This window comes from Myripristis murdjan, chromosome 9 (assembly GCF_902150065.1).
Source record: "Myripristis murdjan chromosome 9, fMyrMur1.1, whole genome shotgun sequence".
NCBI classification, from domain to species: Eukaryota; Metazoa; Chordata; class Actinopteri; order Holocentriformes; family Holocentridae; genus Myripristis; species Myripristis murdjan.
In genome coordinates this window covers 11342741-11357673 of record NC_043988.1, presented here as the reverse complement: position 1 = coordinate 11357673, position 14933 = coordinate 11342741, and the positions used below count along the sequence as shown (strand labels likewise).

At 40.3% G+C, this 14933-nt stretch overlaps 1 protein-coding gene across 1 annotated transcript; it reads left to right on the top strand.

Annotated features, from left to right (window-relative positions):
- The first annotated feature begins 3650 nt into the window (after window positions 1-3650).
- On the top strand, window positions 3651-14553 carry ppp2r2aa (protein phosphatase 2, regulatory subunit B, alpha a). The gene is made up of 10 exons (XM_030060466.1): window positions 3651-4111; window positions 4519-4593; window positions 6516-6613; window positions 6898-7063; window positions 7277-7389; window positions 8626-8803; window positions 9450-9614; window positions 9818-9987; window positions 10209-10300; window positions 10726-14553. The coding sequence occupies exons 1-10, from the start codon at window positions 4105-4107 to the stop codon at window positions 11003-11005; spliced, it is 1344 nt and encodes a 447-aa protein (XP_029916326.1). The 5' UTR covers window positions 3651-4104; the 3' UTR covers window positions 11006-14553.
- The last annotated feature ends 380 nt before the right edge of the window (window positions 14554-14933 follow it).

Below are 14933 nucleotides of genomic sequence, written 5' to 3'. Positions count from 1 at the left end.
GTAAACCGTAACATTTGCCTTCCTGTTCACTGAATGTAATTTTTATTCACTTTTACTCAATGCGTTATTAATGTATAAGTGAAACACCCTCAAGGAATCATGGAGGGCATGGCCATATCTTAGATGAGAGAAGGGAGAGAGAGAAGTTGCAATAAAACTGAAGTAAATCCCCCTGATACCATTTGGCAGACGGTTGCTTGATATACCTCAGGCTGGATATTAAAAACCTCAGATGGGCTGTCCAACTGACAACTTAATCCATTTAGAGACACTGAGTAAGCAGCAGGAAGCTGAGTCAGGGTCAGTGTACACAGAGGTCTGTCATTTCTCACACAAGGCACAATAAGTTTATCTGCGGTAATCTATGAGACATGATTAAGAGTCAAACATAAACAATAGAACGGCAGTAGCAGAATGCCATCATCCCATTTTGGTAGTGAGGTGATTAAAAGGTGCTGCAGCATGAAAGCTTAACCAGCTGTGAAAATATGTATTTCTGAACCCACTTGAAAATAGAAATATTAGGTAATGTATATTCCATCATTTTCAAGCAGAAAGGCAGCAAGGACATCACTTATTTCACTTGAAAATAGAAGCTATGCAAAATCCTTGACTTGTGAAGGGTAGACACAATGACCTTTTGAAAATGGAGCTGCTCAATATGTTAATTAATAAGGACATGTTCCAAGATAGCATAAGATTGGCCGGGGCCACAAGAGTCTAGGTGACTTTATTCTTAGCTGTCCCCAATAAAATGGTGGACGAAATCTGTTCCAAATAGGATACACAGCTGTGGCTCGGTGTTGTGGACAATATAAACAGCTGTCATCCAAACATTATTGGTCACCAGACTTTGCAAATGGCATACATTATTAAAAAAATAGAAGCGATCATACAGCAGGACTTGGGAGCGAGCACGGTCATTTCAGTAAGATAATATGAATTTCAGATTGATGATTATTAAGCTGACTTTCAAATCACAATTAGGCTTCAATCCAGCAGAGTAAAAGCATAACACTGGTTGTATAGCAAGTTTGTAACATCTAAATTCTTTGACGTAATTTCATGTAAAAGGCTGATGAGGTGCTTAATTGCACAATATACACGTTGATATTCAAAGGGTACCTTAATTGGGAAGATTACACATCATCTCAAATGTTTTTAAAGCCGCTGAGTTCCTTTATAACAGGTACTGTATACTTATCATTATGTACTGTAAACATGGAGGGCAACTTTCCAGTGCTTTGCACTGCTCTGTCTTGCTCCAGCTCGGTTTAATCAAGTGTGTATTCTCAACCTTCTAACTCTGGTAGCATTACCACTTTCTCTAGTGAGGCCAAAGAAAATATATTGGACAATAAGACACATAAAATCCTGAGGGGAGTCCAAAGAAAACAGTCATACAGATTATCTGTGACTAAACCAATTTATGATGTAGCAGCTGGGTATCAAAACATAATTCTTCTATTTAGTTCTTTTTGGATTTGTTTAATACTTTGGGTTTTTTTTTTTTTTTTTTTTTAAAAAAAAGACCAAAATGCTGTGTTTCCACTGAGTGAAAGAAAGCAGAATGTCACTCCAAAATGACATATCCATGATTTGAAAAAGAGTGATGCCCATTCTTAATGACAGATGGCAGACGATGAAAGCATGCATCACTAAAACATGGTCGTTGTCTGAATTAAGGTGTTCTGTTCCAAAACTATTACACGACAAACTTTGTGCACTTTTATCGTTTTAGCTTAACCCTTCAGCCCATGCTTGTTGATACAGTTTAGTTTCTTTCACTGCTGATCGGGCTTTTTCAAGCAAGCAAGGTCAGCTGTTTCAATACACTCTTGCTCTTGAGACCAATAGCAAGTTATTATCTGGTGTAATGCTGTGAACGAGGAGGTGCAGAGTAGAGTAAGTGACTCAAGCTCCATTTAGGGGTGCGTGTCTGTGTGTGTGTGTGTCTATGTGTGTGTGTGTGTGTGTGTGTGTGTGTGTATGTGTGAGTGGGTGAGGGAAGGGGTAGGGGAGTGTACTTTTGACTCTTCTTAGGTTTTCTGGTCTAATTCAATGAAACATCTGTGATGGGAGGAACCTGCTTGATAACTCCAATTATATACCTGCTGTTCTCATCCTTTTTTCGCGGGCCTCTTTCACATTCAAACCAAGTCTCTGCAAAAGGAGCTCCCCCAAAATAGCTCAAGGGATAGTTGCATCAGATCGGGGTTTCCTGGGTGAAGCCTCCAACCCACGTTATTTTTCAAGTTCTTTCAGAAAATTTTACAATCCACTGCTGCTTCTGTGGAAGTAAATGAAGCTATGGAATTGAATTAAAGTAGATTTTGACTTGCTCTAACCTTGCCAGTGCTAAATAGAGCCTGTCTCTGTTAGCTTTGGTAAGTGCACCCAAACAAGTAAATTGATAGAACATGATTGTATGAAACAATCCCTCCCTTTTAAAAAAAAAAAAAAAAAAAAAAAAAAAAAATTGTATGAAAAGAAAAACACTTTTGTATGAAGCCTTTGTATAACCTACAAAGAGTGCAGTTTTACATTTGGTTCCATTAGCTCATAATGACTCATGTGCTGATAAAAGACATTTTCAACAATTTTATTTTAGCTTTCCAAAAATATCAACTCTGACAGGTGTCACTGTGCACCTTCTATCTACAGAGACAGGGAGGGAGAGGGAGAGAGAGAGAGAGAGAGAGAGAGAGAGAGAGAGAGAGAGAGAGAGAGAGAGAGAGAGAGAGAGAGAGAGAGAGCACATGCCCTTGTCCCTTTCATCGGCTCTCAAAGCAGGACAGAGATCCATCCAGTTCCTGAAGAGCAACGCAGGCCGTAGTTCAATATTGCCATCTTGTGGATGAAGTTGTTTTTCAGATATCAGCGCAGACTCTCAGCTCCAAATTTCAAAAATAGTTTTTTCTGGACACCTTCCCTTACCCCAAAATGGCCCACTTCTTGCTCGATGAGCTTTTTAATTTCATTTTCCACTTTGCAACTCATTCCAAATGACTATAATATACCCACAATACTTCTGCAGGTGTACGTACGTGCGTGCGTGCGTATATGTGCATGTGTATGTGTGTGTGTCTCACAGAAGTTAACTAATTGATTAACTGATTAATTTAGCATTCCCATGAGGGTCCACAGTACTCAGTATCGAATTTATTATCATACCTTTTGGCGTTTGCGCCTCCTATAGCATTACTAAATTATATATGCTATGATTTTTTAATACTAGGCCCTGCTCAGTTTGTTGTGTTGTTGGTACAGCTCTGCTATATTGCCTTTGACACTACTAAAATCCAGGTGCGCTGCAATTTGAATGAGAACCAATCATTTGTTGCAATCGTTTTAATGCGCCAGATCCAAACCACATCTACATAACGACGCCAATGCAAAATAAAAAGTACAAGGTAGCAATGGCGATCAATAAGGGTGATTAATGGCAATCATTAATCCCACGCCGAATGCGTTAAAATTTAAGCATAGAGACTTCAGCACCAAGTTCACCGATTTGTGCAGTTGCTGCTTTTGCGGCGGACTGAACAAACCCCGTGTGTGGGTGAGTTCGATATCTGCAACTTTAAAACTCTGTATGGGCGGAGTTCAGCCCTCTCCCGGTTTTTGAAGGTTTTAGACCCTCTTCACAGAAAAGCAAACGCGATTTAAATCTCTTAAAACTTCAATCACTCAGGGCGAGCCTTCGTGGCGTTACTGGTTCAAGCGTCAGTGAAACCGGTTAAAATGTCACCGGACATATAAACCATCTCCCTGTTCGCGGCTTGCTGAACGCCGCCCGCGGTGCGCCATTTTGAAAGTGTAATGCAGGGAGAGGCAGAGGCGAGGGAAATCTCAAAGTAGAGTACAAAGTCTAAAAATCCCCACAGTGGAATTACAGTTGACTTTCTTTGGTAGGAAAGTATTTCGTGCGACTGGTCTGGCGTGTGCCGAGGAGTTGTGAGGTCTTCCGAGTTGCTAAGCAGCAGCCACAGCTTCATTCCTGCACTGCTCCCCGGCCAGAACCACCCAGCCAGCCGAGCCAGCACAGCTCCAGTCCAGGGCCCTAGCCCGCTTCAGACATCCCCTCTATCTGAGTCGCTCACCATGGCAGGTAAAAGTACATAGCAATGGTTGTTTGGGTGTTTGGGGTTTAGTTATTTTTCCGTACAGCAGTATGTACTCTGTTGAGCCCACAGAAGATGCGTTTGTCAGTTGTGGCTAAAGATGTCTAACTAGCTAACGTTAAAGCTAGCTAGCCAGCTAACTAGCTAGCTATGTTACTTGCAGGATGCTTGAGTGACACTGAAAATAGTGTAAAAAATGTTTCCCGCACGGATATCTCAACATAAACCATTTCGTATGGTGGATAACTTACTACCATTGTGAACATGTGTAATTGGTTTGAGGTCAAATGTGGCCCCGTTCGCTGCTCAATAAGTGAGCCAAGTTAGCGCCAAGCTAACGCGTGCAAACTTGTGTGATGCTGGTGTGTCTAACTGGGGTTTGTGCCTGGTGCAGGAGCCGGTGGTGGGAATGATGTACAGTGGTGCTTCTCCCAAGTCAAAGGAGCGATAGACGACGATGTCGCTGAGGGTAAGTCCATGTGGTGGTCATTGATCAGTTGCTGGTCTCCATCGTTTGATTTGGATCAGGTGCATGTTTGTACAAGGAAGAGCGATGTTACGTCGTGAAACACGTTTGATTTTTCTTGATCGCATTATAAAAGTTTTTTTTTTTTCATGTTAGGAAATGGTGAAGCATCCGAGCGTTGAGTGGTGGGGGTCAGTGGCGGGGCACATGCATGTGCTCTGTTCAGTAGGCCTACTACAAACTAGAAAAACTGGTGGGCTCTGTTTAGCAGACGGCAGCTATGTTTTATGATATTAATGCAAAAAACAGCAAAATCGCAATTTGTAAGATTCTTTAGAGTTGCAGATATCCATCGATTCAGTATTTGAATTTGTTTACCCGCCATTAAGTAATAACTGTTCATGGAGAGAAGTGTAAAATTTAATTGATTATTTGCGCCAGTTGTGGAACTCTACTGTTAAAGGGCAATCCCTTTAATGAGAAGGGCTCTCTCAAATTGTATCAGTTATTTGGTGGGTAATTTTAATAATTGTACCTTGTGATTCTATAGGTGGCAGTCACACAGTCTCAAGGTGATGCATGGCACAGAGAAGTTGCAAAAGTAGTGTTACTGTTCAGGGGAGGTATATACAAATTTTTCTTTTCCTCCATATGAAGGAGAAGACTTGCCAGTGAGGGAGTGCCTCCTGCCCCTTGTCTGGTTGTGTAAGGAGTGTATTCACAAGGGGTTGAAACGTGTGTTTACAGTACGTGGTGGACTTTCTTGTGTATGTGAAGGACTACATGGTTGTTTACAGTAAGCTTTGTGTGAGAATGAGCATAACCGTGAACCTCTTCTTATTATGTCAATACACAAAGCAATGCATAGGCTCAGTCCCAAGGCTCAGTACTACAATTGTGCATTACTATGAGGTTGTATGGAGTCAGGTCGTATCAGGCCATTTTTGTGCTGTGTTAGAAGCGGAAGAGCTCCTGTTGCCTATAATAAGGATAGCAGCAGCTCTGATTTGTGCCAGCCTCTGATAAAGGATTGATTGTTGTATTGTGAGATTTGATGAGACTGCTCGTCTTGGAGGAGTGATAATGCTGAATAACTGCAGATGGCAAGTTATTTTTTCCCCCGCTAAAAGCGAGTAGTAGACTTTCAATACCTGAGTATTAAATCTTAGCTGAACCTGCTATTGGGTTATGAAAGCAGTTGTTAGGAAAAAATCAGTACACAATCAGTCTATATTTTTTTGTAATTTACTCACACTTGAAACAGTGTTTCACTTTGTACTGTTTTCACTTTTCACTTTTTTTTTTTTAACAAGTTTAGAAAATCGTCCACACAAGTTGCTCTTGGGATCAGCTGGCACCACTCAGTTTTTTTTAATAACCTACACTGAAAATTGGAAACGGGCAAAATTACTTTTTGGATAGCATAACCCTGCATACAGAATAAAGTAATATTGAGAAGGCACAAGTAGGTTTGATGTGTTCAGTACATGTGTTCGGAGGTTTTTTAGAATGGGCTTTCAAAACAAAACTGAGTAGTGGTGACAAGATTTTCCCAATAAGTTGGATGAAGGTTTATGAATTCCTATAGAGGATGTAGTGCAAATATAGTGAAAACATTCTACCAAAGTGAAAATAGTATTTCAAGCCCATCCTACAATGCAAAGTGGTTTGACAGATTGCAATCGCAGAGATCAAAAATAATCTTTGTCCAAATAATTGGAAAAAATAACCCCAAGACAAATATAGCCTATTAGTCTGTACATGAAGTTATATTACATTAACATAATAGGCTCCATAGTGCAAGCAGTGATCCTGTGCAAAGGTTAAGGAGCATCAGCATGAGCTCCAGTCAGCGCAAGTAGCATGTGAGAGAGCATTGAAGGAAATAATATGAAGATAATCTAACTGCAGCACCTTTTTGACAGCTGACATTATATCCACTGTTGAATTCAACCACTCTGGGGAGCTGCTAGCCACTGGGGACAAAGGGGGTCGAGTCGTCATTTTTCAGCAGGAGCCAGAGGTAAGTTGATGTGACCAATCAGGGCTAAACTAAAACAGAATTCTTCACTGGCTTTGATATAGACAAATCCATTATTTTATATAATGAAGGTGGTCATACACTTTGCAGAATTCAAATTGAAATGAAACATACCACAGAAATGTTAAGAAAATGTCTGTCAATTCTGTTGGAGCCTTACTCATCATACAGAGGAGCTGAGAGTTTTGACACTTGCTTTCAGCAGAGGTCTATTTCTGTCATGATATGACTCAGAAAGTGTGGTCTGTGGTGTTTTCATTGTTTAGAGTAAGAATCAGCCACAGTGCCGTGGAGAGTACAATGTTTACAGCACCTTCCAGAGCCATGAGCCGGAGTTTGACTACCTGAAAAGCCTTGAGATTGAGGAGAAAATCAACAAGATTCGGTGGTTGCCTCAGAAGAATGCAGCACAGTTCCTTTTGTCCACAAATGGTTGGTAAAGAATTGTTGTACTCTAATTTAAGGGACTCAATGGAATAATTATAATGACTTGGCAACATTAAGCTATTTTAAGCCAGAATCTGTCCATCTGCCCTTTGGAGGCTCCAGTGGGTAGTCAAATGATCACAATTACATTCACTCCTCGTTTTCAGCTGTCACTGAGCACAAGTTTGTCATTATCTCTCTGCTGTTTCTTTTTGGCAGACAAAACCATTAAGCTGTGGAAAATTAGCGAGCGAGACAAGAGACCCGAGGGCTACAATTTGAAGGAAGAAGATGGGCGATATAGAGATCCAAATACTGTCACAACACTACGGGTGTGTATAAATGACATCTCCAGACTGAACACACTACACCCTCACACAAAGTTTTTTTTTTTTCTGTTCCAGTGATGGTGAGCATGTAAATGTGGAATTATATTTAAAGTCTACTGTGGGGATGCAGCGGTTAACTGTGATTTAAATTGTCACATACTTCTAATCATAAGCATTATAAAAGCTATGGTGTGTATGGGTTGATGCTCTTGACTTGATAGATCTTCCAGATCACTGGTCGTTTTTGAATGATCAAGTCAAGGCATTAAAGGAAAACTGAAGCATTTTCAGCTTGTTGGCAAGTTGATCACTGAAATGTGCAGCTAGTTGGGGAATTTGATGTAAATTTGCTATTTACAGTATATATCTAGCAGTGAGTTAAGAGTTGGGTTTTCAAGTTACCGTATGCCAACACCAGCCAAGCAGTTAAGGGAGTACTGCAGCATGCATCAAGTGCTTTGTATGTCAAATACACAGCAGAGCAACTGGTGGAATTGCAACTGATTTTTTTTTTAAACGATGTTATAGTATTCAGTTGTCTCTTCTTTTCAGTGCATCTTTCAGTCATTGCTGTACTGGCTGTCGTTTGGAGTGATCATCTATTGCCTGTTTGCTGAATTCCATTTGTATTGATTTAAACCATTTCCAAATATAGCCTAGGTATAATGACTAGTCTCTTCTAATCCATTATTTTCTGTTTTCAAAAGGCAGTGCTGTATTATTTTCTTTTAAAAGCCACAAATACGTTTTATTCATCACGTTTAAATTTCTTTTAATTATGTGTTTTCATTATGTTGAGTTTGTGCATTTTTCTCTTGTAAGACCAAAAGAAATGTGGAAAAAACATTAAATATCCTTGTCATATTATGGTCCTTGTTGTAGTGTTACAAAAATAATTTACTGCATAATAACCATAAAACCAAGACACTGATTTTTCTTCACAGTATAAATGTACCATCAAAATCTCAAACTACTGCATCCCCATTTCTACTGTCTGTACATCTTACGCTGTTAGATCCTGATGCCCTTGTACCGTGTATCAGCATGTATTTTGATACAGTGCCAGTCGCTACTCTACACCAATGCTGCAAAGACAAAATTCCTGTACATTTATTGATATTGGGCGAAGAAACGGTCTCATAATTCATCTCACAATCACAAAAGTCTGTACTGGAGGAGGAGGTTTGTATTTTCTCTTCCCAGAAAATAAAGTAACACTGCTCCTGTCTGTCTCCTCAGGTACCGGTGTTCAGGCCCATGGACTTGATGGTGGAGGCCAGCCCCAGACGAGTGTTTGCCAATGCTCACACCTACCATATCAACTCCATCTCGGTCAACAGTGATTGTGAGACCTACTTGTCTGCAGATGACCTACGCATTAATCTCTGGCATCTGGAGATCACTGATCGCAGCTTTAGTATCCTTTTAAAGTCTTTTTACATTCCATGCAGACATCACATCAAATAACCTGGATGACTCATGTCAAGCACTGTCTACCAAGTGATTGCAGCTATCTTAAAGGAACAGTTCAACCAAAATAAAATATTTTCACTCTTACCTCTACTGCAGTCCGTCCATACAGAGAATTTACGTGATTTGATGGGGTTTCTAGTTTGTTACGGCCTGCCATCTCTCCTGGTGTCACAGTGACACAGTGACAATGGATATTGTTTTGTGGAGCTCAAACTGTCAAATATTCACACATGGAAAAACTCATTAGCAGTGACACAGCTACAAAAACAATGACGTGGATACTTGGCATAATCCACAGCCCTTGAGGGCAGAAAGTTAATTTGGGAACTATTTCCTGCCAAAGAAACCAGCAAACTGTATCTACCTGCTCCAATTTAGTTTTCACTGGGGCAGACAGATAGTTTGCTGATGTTTGCATTCAGTTAGTCAACAGAGTCCACATTTACTCATGTAAATACTGTGGACTCAATTGCTTGGAGTCTACAAGGAATTTGGATTATGTTGACTTAGCCATTTTGTGGTGGTGTCACTTAACAACAGCTGGAGTATATAGAACATGTCACTTTAGCCCCTTGACCTGCCTTCTTCAGATATTGTTGACATAAAGCCAGCTAATATGGAGGAGTTGACGGAGGTGATCACAGCAGCAGAATTCCACCCCAACCAATGCAACACTTTTGTCTACAGCAGCAGCAAGGGCACCATCCGCCTGTGTGACATGAGGGCATCTGCACTGTGTGACCAGCACTCTAAAAGTAAGTTAATTTAGTCTCTGCTCACTGCCTACCGGTGAGGTGTTGAATGCCGAGGTGTGAATGTGGTGAAATTCAAGGAAAGGGCATGTTAGACAGTGAGATAAAAGTTGTACGTCTCATTAAATGGTGCTCAGCCTCACAAAAATGCCAAGGCTATTCCTGGCAGAGAATACTGAAGAGTGTGTTCTTGTCTTTTTTATCAGTGTTTGAAGAGCCAGAGGATCCGAACAACCGCTCGTTCTTTTCTGAAATCATCTCGTCCATCTCTGATGTGAAATTCAGCCACAGCGGGCGCTACATGATGACCCGTGACTACCTGTCTGTCAAAATATGGGATCTCAACATGGAGACCCGGCCAGTAGAGACATATCAGGTCTGTGTTCATCCTCATGTTAAGAGAGTGGCAATTCTGTTACTTTGAATTGAAGTTTTGAAAATGTATTTGCCTAAATTCAGTCCATGGCTTCTCCACAAGGGGGAGATGTTTTGAAAGATTCAGGTCACCTGCCATGCTGATATTTTCACCCTTGTATAGCTGTTGAACATGTAACTACAGCATCTCTCAATCACTTTTTTTTTCTTTTTTTCGAACAGGTGCATGAATATCTCAGGAGTAAATTGTGCTCGCTCTATGAGAATGACTGCATCTTTGACAAGTTTGAGTGCTGCTGGAATGGGAACGACAGGTGGGCACCTTTTTCTCTGTAATATGTACCATCACAGTTCATAGTCTCCTTCTGGAAGAGAGTTGCTACTCTGTTCCTTGTCACCACTGTAAATAGAAGACTACTTTTGCATTTGTGACGGTCATCTTCATTTTCTTCATCATGCCATTGCAATGTCCTAGACCTACCAAATGCGTGGCATATGACAAGGTTTGTCCCTCATTGGAGGCCTTATCAATTACTGTCTTATCTGCTCCATGCAGAGCATAAGACTGCTCCTGCTTTGGAGTGGGTGGCAGAGGGGCATCATGTCTGTGTCTGATGGTAGAATGATTTTGCTGGTTGTTTGACTCATTCTCTGTGTGATTGAGGCTCACCATCCAGGGATATGTTGTAATTGGTGTTGCTCAGTCAGCTGTCTCACCTCCCACCTTGTTCCTCTGCAGCGTTGTGATGACTGGCTCCTACAACAACTTCTTCAGGATGTTTGACAGAGGCTACCGACAGGACGTGACACTGGAGGCGTCGCGGGAGAACAGCAAGCCGCGGTCAGTCCTGAAACCTCGCAAAGTGTGCACAGGTGGGAAGCGCAAAAAGGATGAGATCAGTGTAGACAGTCTGGACTTTAACAAGAAGATCCTCCACACTGCCTGGCATCCCCTGGACAACATCATTGCCGTGGCCACCACCAACAACCTGTACATATTCCAGGACAAACTGAACTAGCATTCGATGAACCGCTCAGATCCCAGTTTCTGCTAAAGCCCCAACTGCTCTGATACACACCTAAAACATGATCTGTTTTGATAGCAACCTTAGGCTGAATCCCCATGCCTTGACTACAGACTGTCCCCTTGCTGGTGTTTAGTGTTGCATATATGATGAGGCAATACACTGTCAGTGGCATAGCTGCAATCATATAATACACCCAGTCGGGCCAACACAAGAGCTTTTCCACCTGGGTCTGCGGTCCTTAGTCCAGACTTGGGGATTCAGTGTTATTGGATTCCTCTGCTAGGAGTACTTCATTTACCATCCCTACCATATTGCAACCCTTTCTCCACTACATCCCGAACCAAAGGGGAACACTGTTTGTTGAGTACATTTATTTGGCTAGGTTGCGATAATTTCATTATTATTTGGTGCCATCATGACATGAGTCATTTGTATGTCATAGTGTTTATATGTTTTTGTAATTACCAAGTTTTATTAGTTTGGGTAGGACTTTGTTTCAACTCTTTTCTCATCTTTCTGTCACGAGATCTGTTTTGTATTGGCCTGGAACACTGCAGATAACAAGCTATCAACACTCCATATTTGCCCCAGCTATGTGTCAAGTTGCCAAGTTGACTTAACCCCCCTTTCTTTCCTAATGTACAGTATGCCGATGCTGTTAATGTGGACATTTGACTGGTATACACACATACACACACACACACACACACACACCACACACACACTTGACTGGGTTTTTGGGTAGAAGGGGGGACTAATCGTGGCAAAAAAAAAAAAAAAAAAAAAGTCTTATGCAGTGAGGTCATACTTGCAGCAAAGTTCTCCAGTAAGCATGTTGCCCCTCTGCAGGGGAAACATCCTGAAGTGATTGAAGGCACAGTAGTGCTCTGTGGAACCGGCTGGTCTCAAGTTTGAGGACTACCATGGAAAGCTCAAAACAAGGGCTTTACGTACAGCTGTGGAAGGTCTGCATGGCGTGGTGTGCCCTATTTCTCTCACGGTCTGTGGCACCAAAGTTTAGTGCTGCTGCCAGCTTCCCCACAAAAGCCCGTTGTGTTGTCGCTGATTGATTGCTTTACCCTCTGGATCTAGTTTTTGTTTGTAGAAGTTTTTTATGATGTTTTGTACTGTACCTGATAAAAGAGAAGAATAATCACTATAGCTGGTTTATTTTTGTATGAATTAAGGCAATAGGATTACAGTCTGATCACTGTAGTTTCTTTAGCTGTCTATCTTGGACTTCTCTGTAGATGGAATGAAGGTTGCCTGGTTTGGTGAGCTTTTTTTTGTCATATGACATCAGAACAATTTGCTCATTCCGGCAAGTGTTGGGTTGAAAGCTAGAGAATGTTTATGTGGCATCAAGGAAGTCTGATGTTTCCAATGTTAGATGTCCAAAGAAAAGTATTTTCAGGTGTCAGTACCTCTGTAGTCATAAGCACTAAAACATTTATTTTTGAATTTGGCTTCCTGTATCTGATGTTATGTGGAACCTTTTTGGATGCTTCTGAGTTAGTTTGAAAGTTAATTTGACTCTTTGAAGTTCCGTTTGTGTGCCATGGTTGTTTATATATCATTTTGCTCGCTGTGAAAGAATAGGCCCCTGTAGGCCTAAATGGGAAAGGCATTTTAATCAACTTGTAATGTGTTAAAATTGTTAAATCTAGTTCACTCTCAAGCTAGTCAAGTTAATTGACTAGGCAGAGTTACTGATTTTGAATAATTGTATGTAATGAAATGTATTCTCTCTATCTCCTGTGGTGCTGGGCTAGTTCTCCTATAAAGGGTTGTTCAAAAGGAGAAGTTGTGAAGCACTTGGTTTGCAGACATTTATTGTGTGGAACCTGTCGTTAGTGCTGGTTTGATTACAGGGAAATACTTCAAACATACAGCAGCACTTTTCTGCTGTTTCTGTACTATCCTATGCTTCAGTTACATGCTGCCAATTCTCTTCTGGAGCAAGCAGGTTGATTATAGCACTTTTTCTTTCCTTCTTTAAAACACTTATGGATGACAAATTAAGCCATTGAACCAGGGCATGAAACGTATTGGTCCACTGGATCATATTTATGTAAGTCAACATGTTTCACTCCTACTTTAGAGAATGGATTGCCACTCACTAGCAATGCTGCCGATACAACCATCATTGGTAATGGCCTCCAGAAGGTGGTGTTGTGCTACAGTTGTGAGTGTCACCTCCTCAGGGCTCTGGGTAATGTCCTCAAGCCATGAGAAACTTATGCTTATGTCTTTGGTTTTGTGACCTTTTTTGAAGATGACTACTTCTTTTGTTTTCTGATGCAAGACCATGTGAAGATCAGTTGAAATTGTTTTCCTCATGTCATATGTACATAAAATTGCCTAATGCTGTACCTGTATCCCATTCCACTGTCACACACATACTGCATCAGGACATTACAGTCTAGTAGCTGTTCATTATGGATGCTGGGATGCTCCAGTCAATTAGCCACTGATCAACACTGAGGGTTATTTGTTCAAAACATGAGATCAGTGATCAACCATGTCCAATCAGCATACGTTAGGGAGTAGAATTCTTTTTTTTTTTCCTCTTTTGACAGAAATATCCATCCAAAGCAAGCACTTAAATCATTTTACTGTTCAAACCAACTGCAGCTGACGTGTTTTATTTTTTCATTTTTTTTAAATCACTAAACTCTACTCTATATGGGAAAGATTGTGTCAGTATTTTTTATCTGCTAATGTTGGCTTTAAACAAATCCCAATCTGTGGTTATCTCCAGCTGACACAGCTGAAATAGTTATCATAGACTATATGACGGTGTTACGTAAGCAACCAATATTTTTTAAAATTTACAACTGTACAATAATCTTTTCATCTTCCCTCGCATTGTTTTCATGGCTACTGTGCAAGGCTATGGTGCAAGACCACAAACATGTTCAGAAGAACCCTATTGCCTTTCTCATAGCATTAGAAAAAAAAAAAAAAGATAATCAAGTATGTTTCTTGAACTTACTGGCACGCCAGACAGGCGACTGCTCAGGGGAACTTACTGCTGCTGTGTGCTCAAAACCTTGTATCTTCAAGAAATTAACTTTTCAGGAATTTATAAAAGCAGCCTTATTTACAGACTAATGAACATTCATTTTTGAAATTTTTTTATCATGGCTTTTGAATGGCTTTCATGAGCCTTGGGTCAGTTAAACGTACTCTACACAAAACACACCACGGAATCTTCAGCTCAAGTGAAACTATAATAAAAAAATTACCCAAATTGCAGTTATGAGGTTTTTTCCACAACAGCAGCATTATATACAAATATAATGTATCACAGGAGTCAAAACAAAATGCACTTTTATTTTTGTGAATTTCATTTATTTGTATGTTTTGTTTATTTCTTTCAAGGGGCTCTTGAATAAAGATTGTAGGAGATTTTTGGCGATCTGTTGGGAAAAAAAAAAAACTCAATACAAAAGGTTCACTGTATAGCTCTGTTTGTCTTTGTCAAATGGAATAAAGTACAATTTAGATTAAAAGTAATAAAGAACTTCAAACCTGAATTCTGAATATAAATCTGGTTCATGCTTTTTGTATTGAAGATGCTGTATATTCCTACAACTGTCCTCTCCTAGAAAAGCAAATCTGAACGCCACATTTCACACTACTGCAGGACACAGAATCACAAAACCAAGTTCATCAAAAATATAAACTAAGAAAGCTTGCTGGTGAGACAAGTGAAAGCACTTGAAATGACAAAATATCTTAATATTTTTTTAAAAAATCCCAAAACATATCTGATCTACACTTTCCTGTTTTGCAATGCCAACAGTTGCAATGCATTTAAAAGAAAAAGAAACACCATGTCACTGAGCAGGAAAAATGCCTCCTCTCATAAACAACTCGTTTTACTGCAATAACACCAAAATCACCCATGAAATCC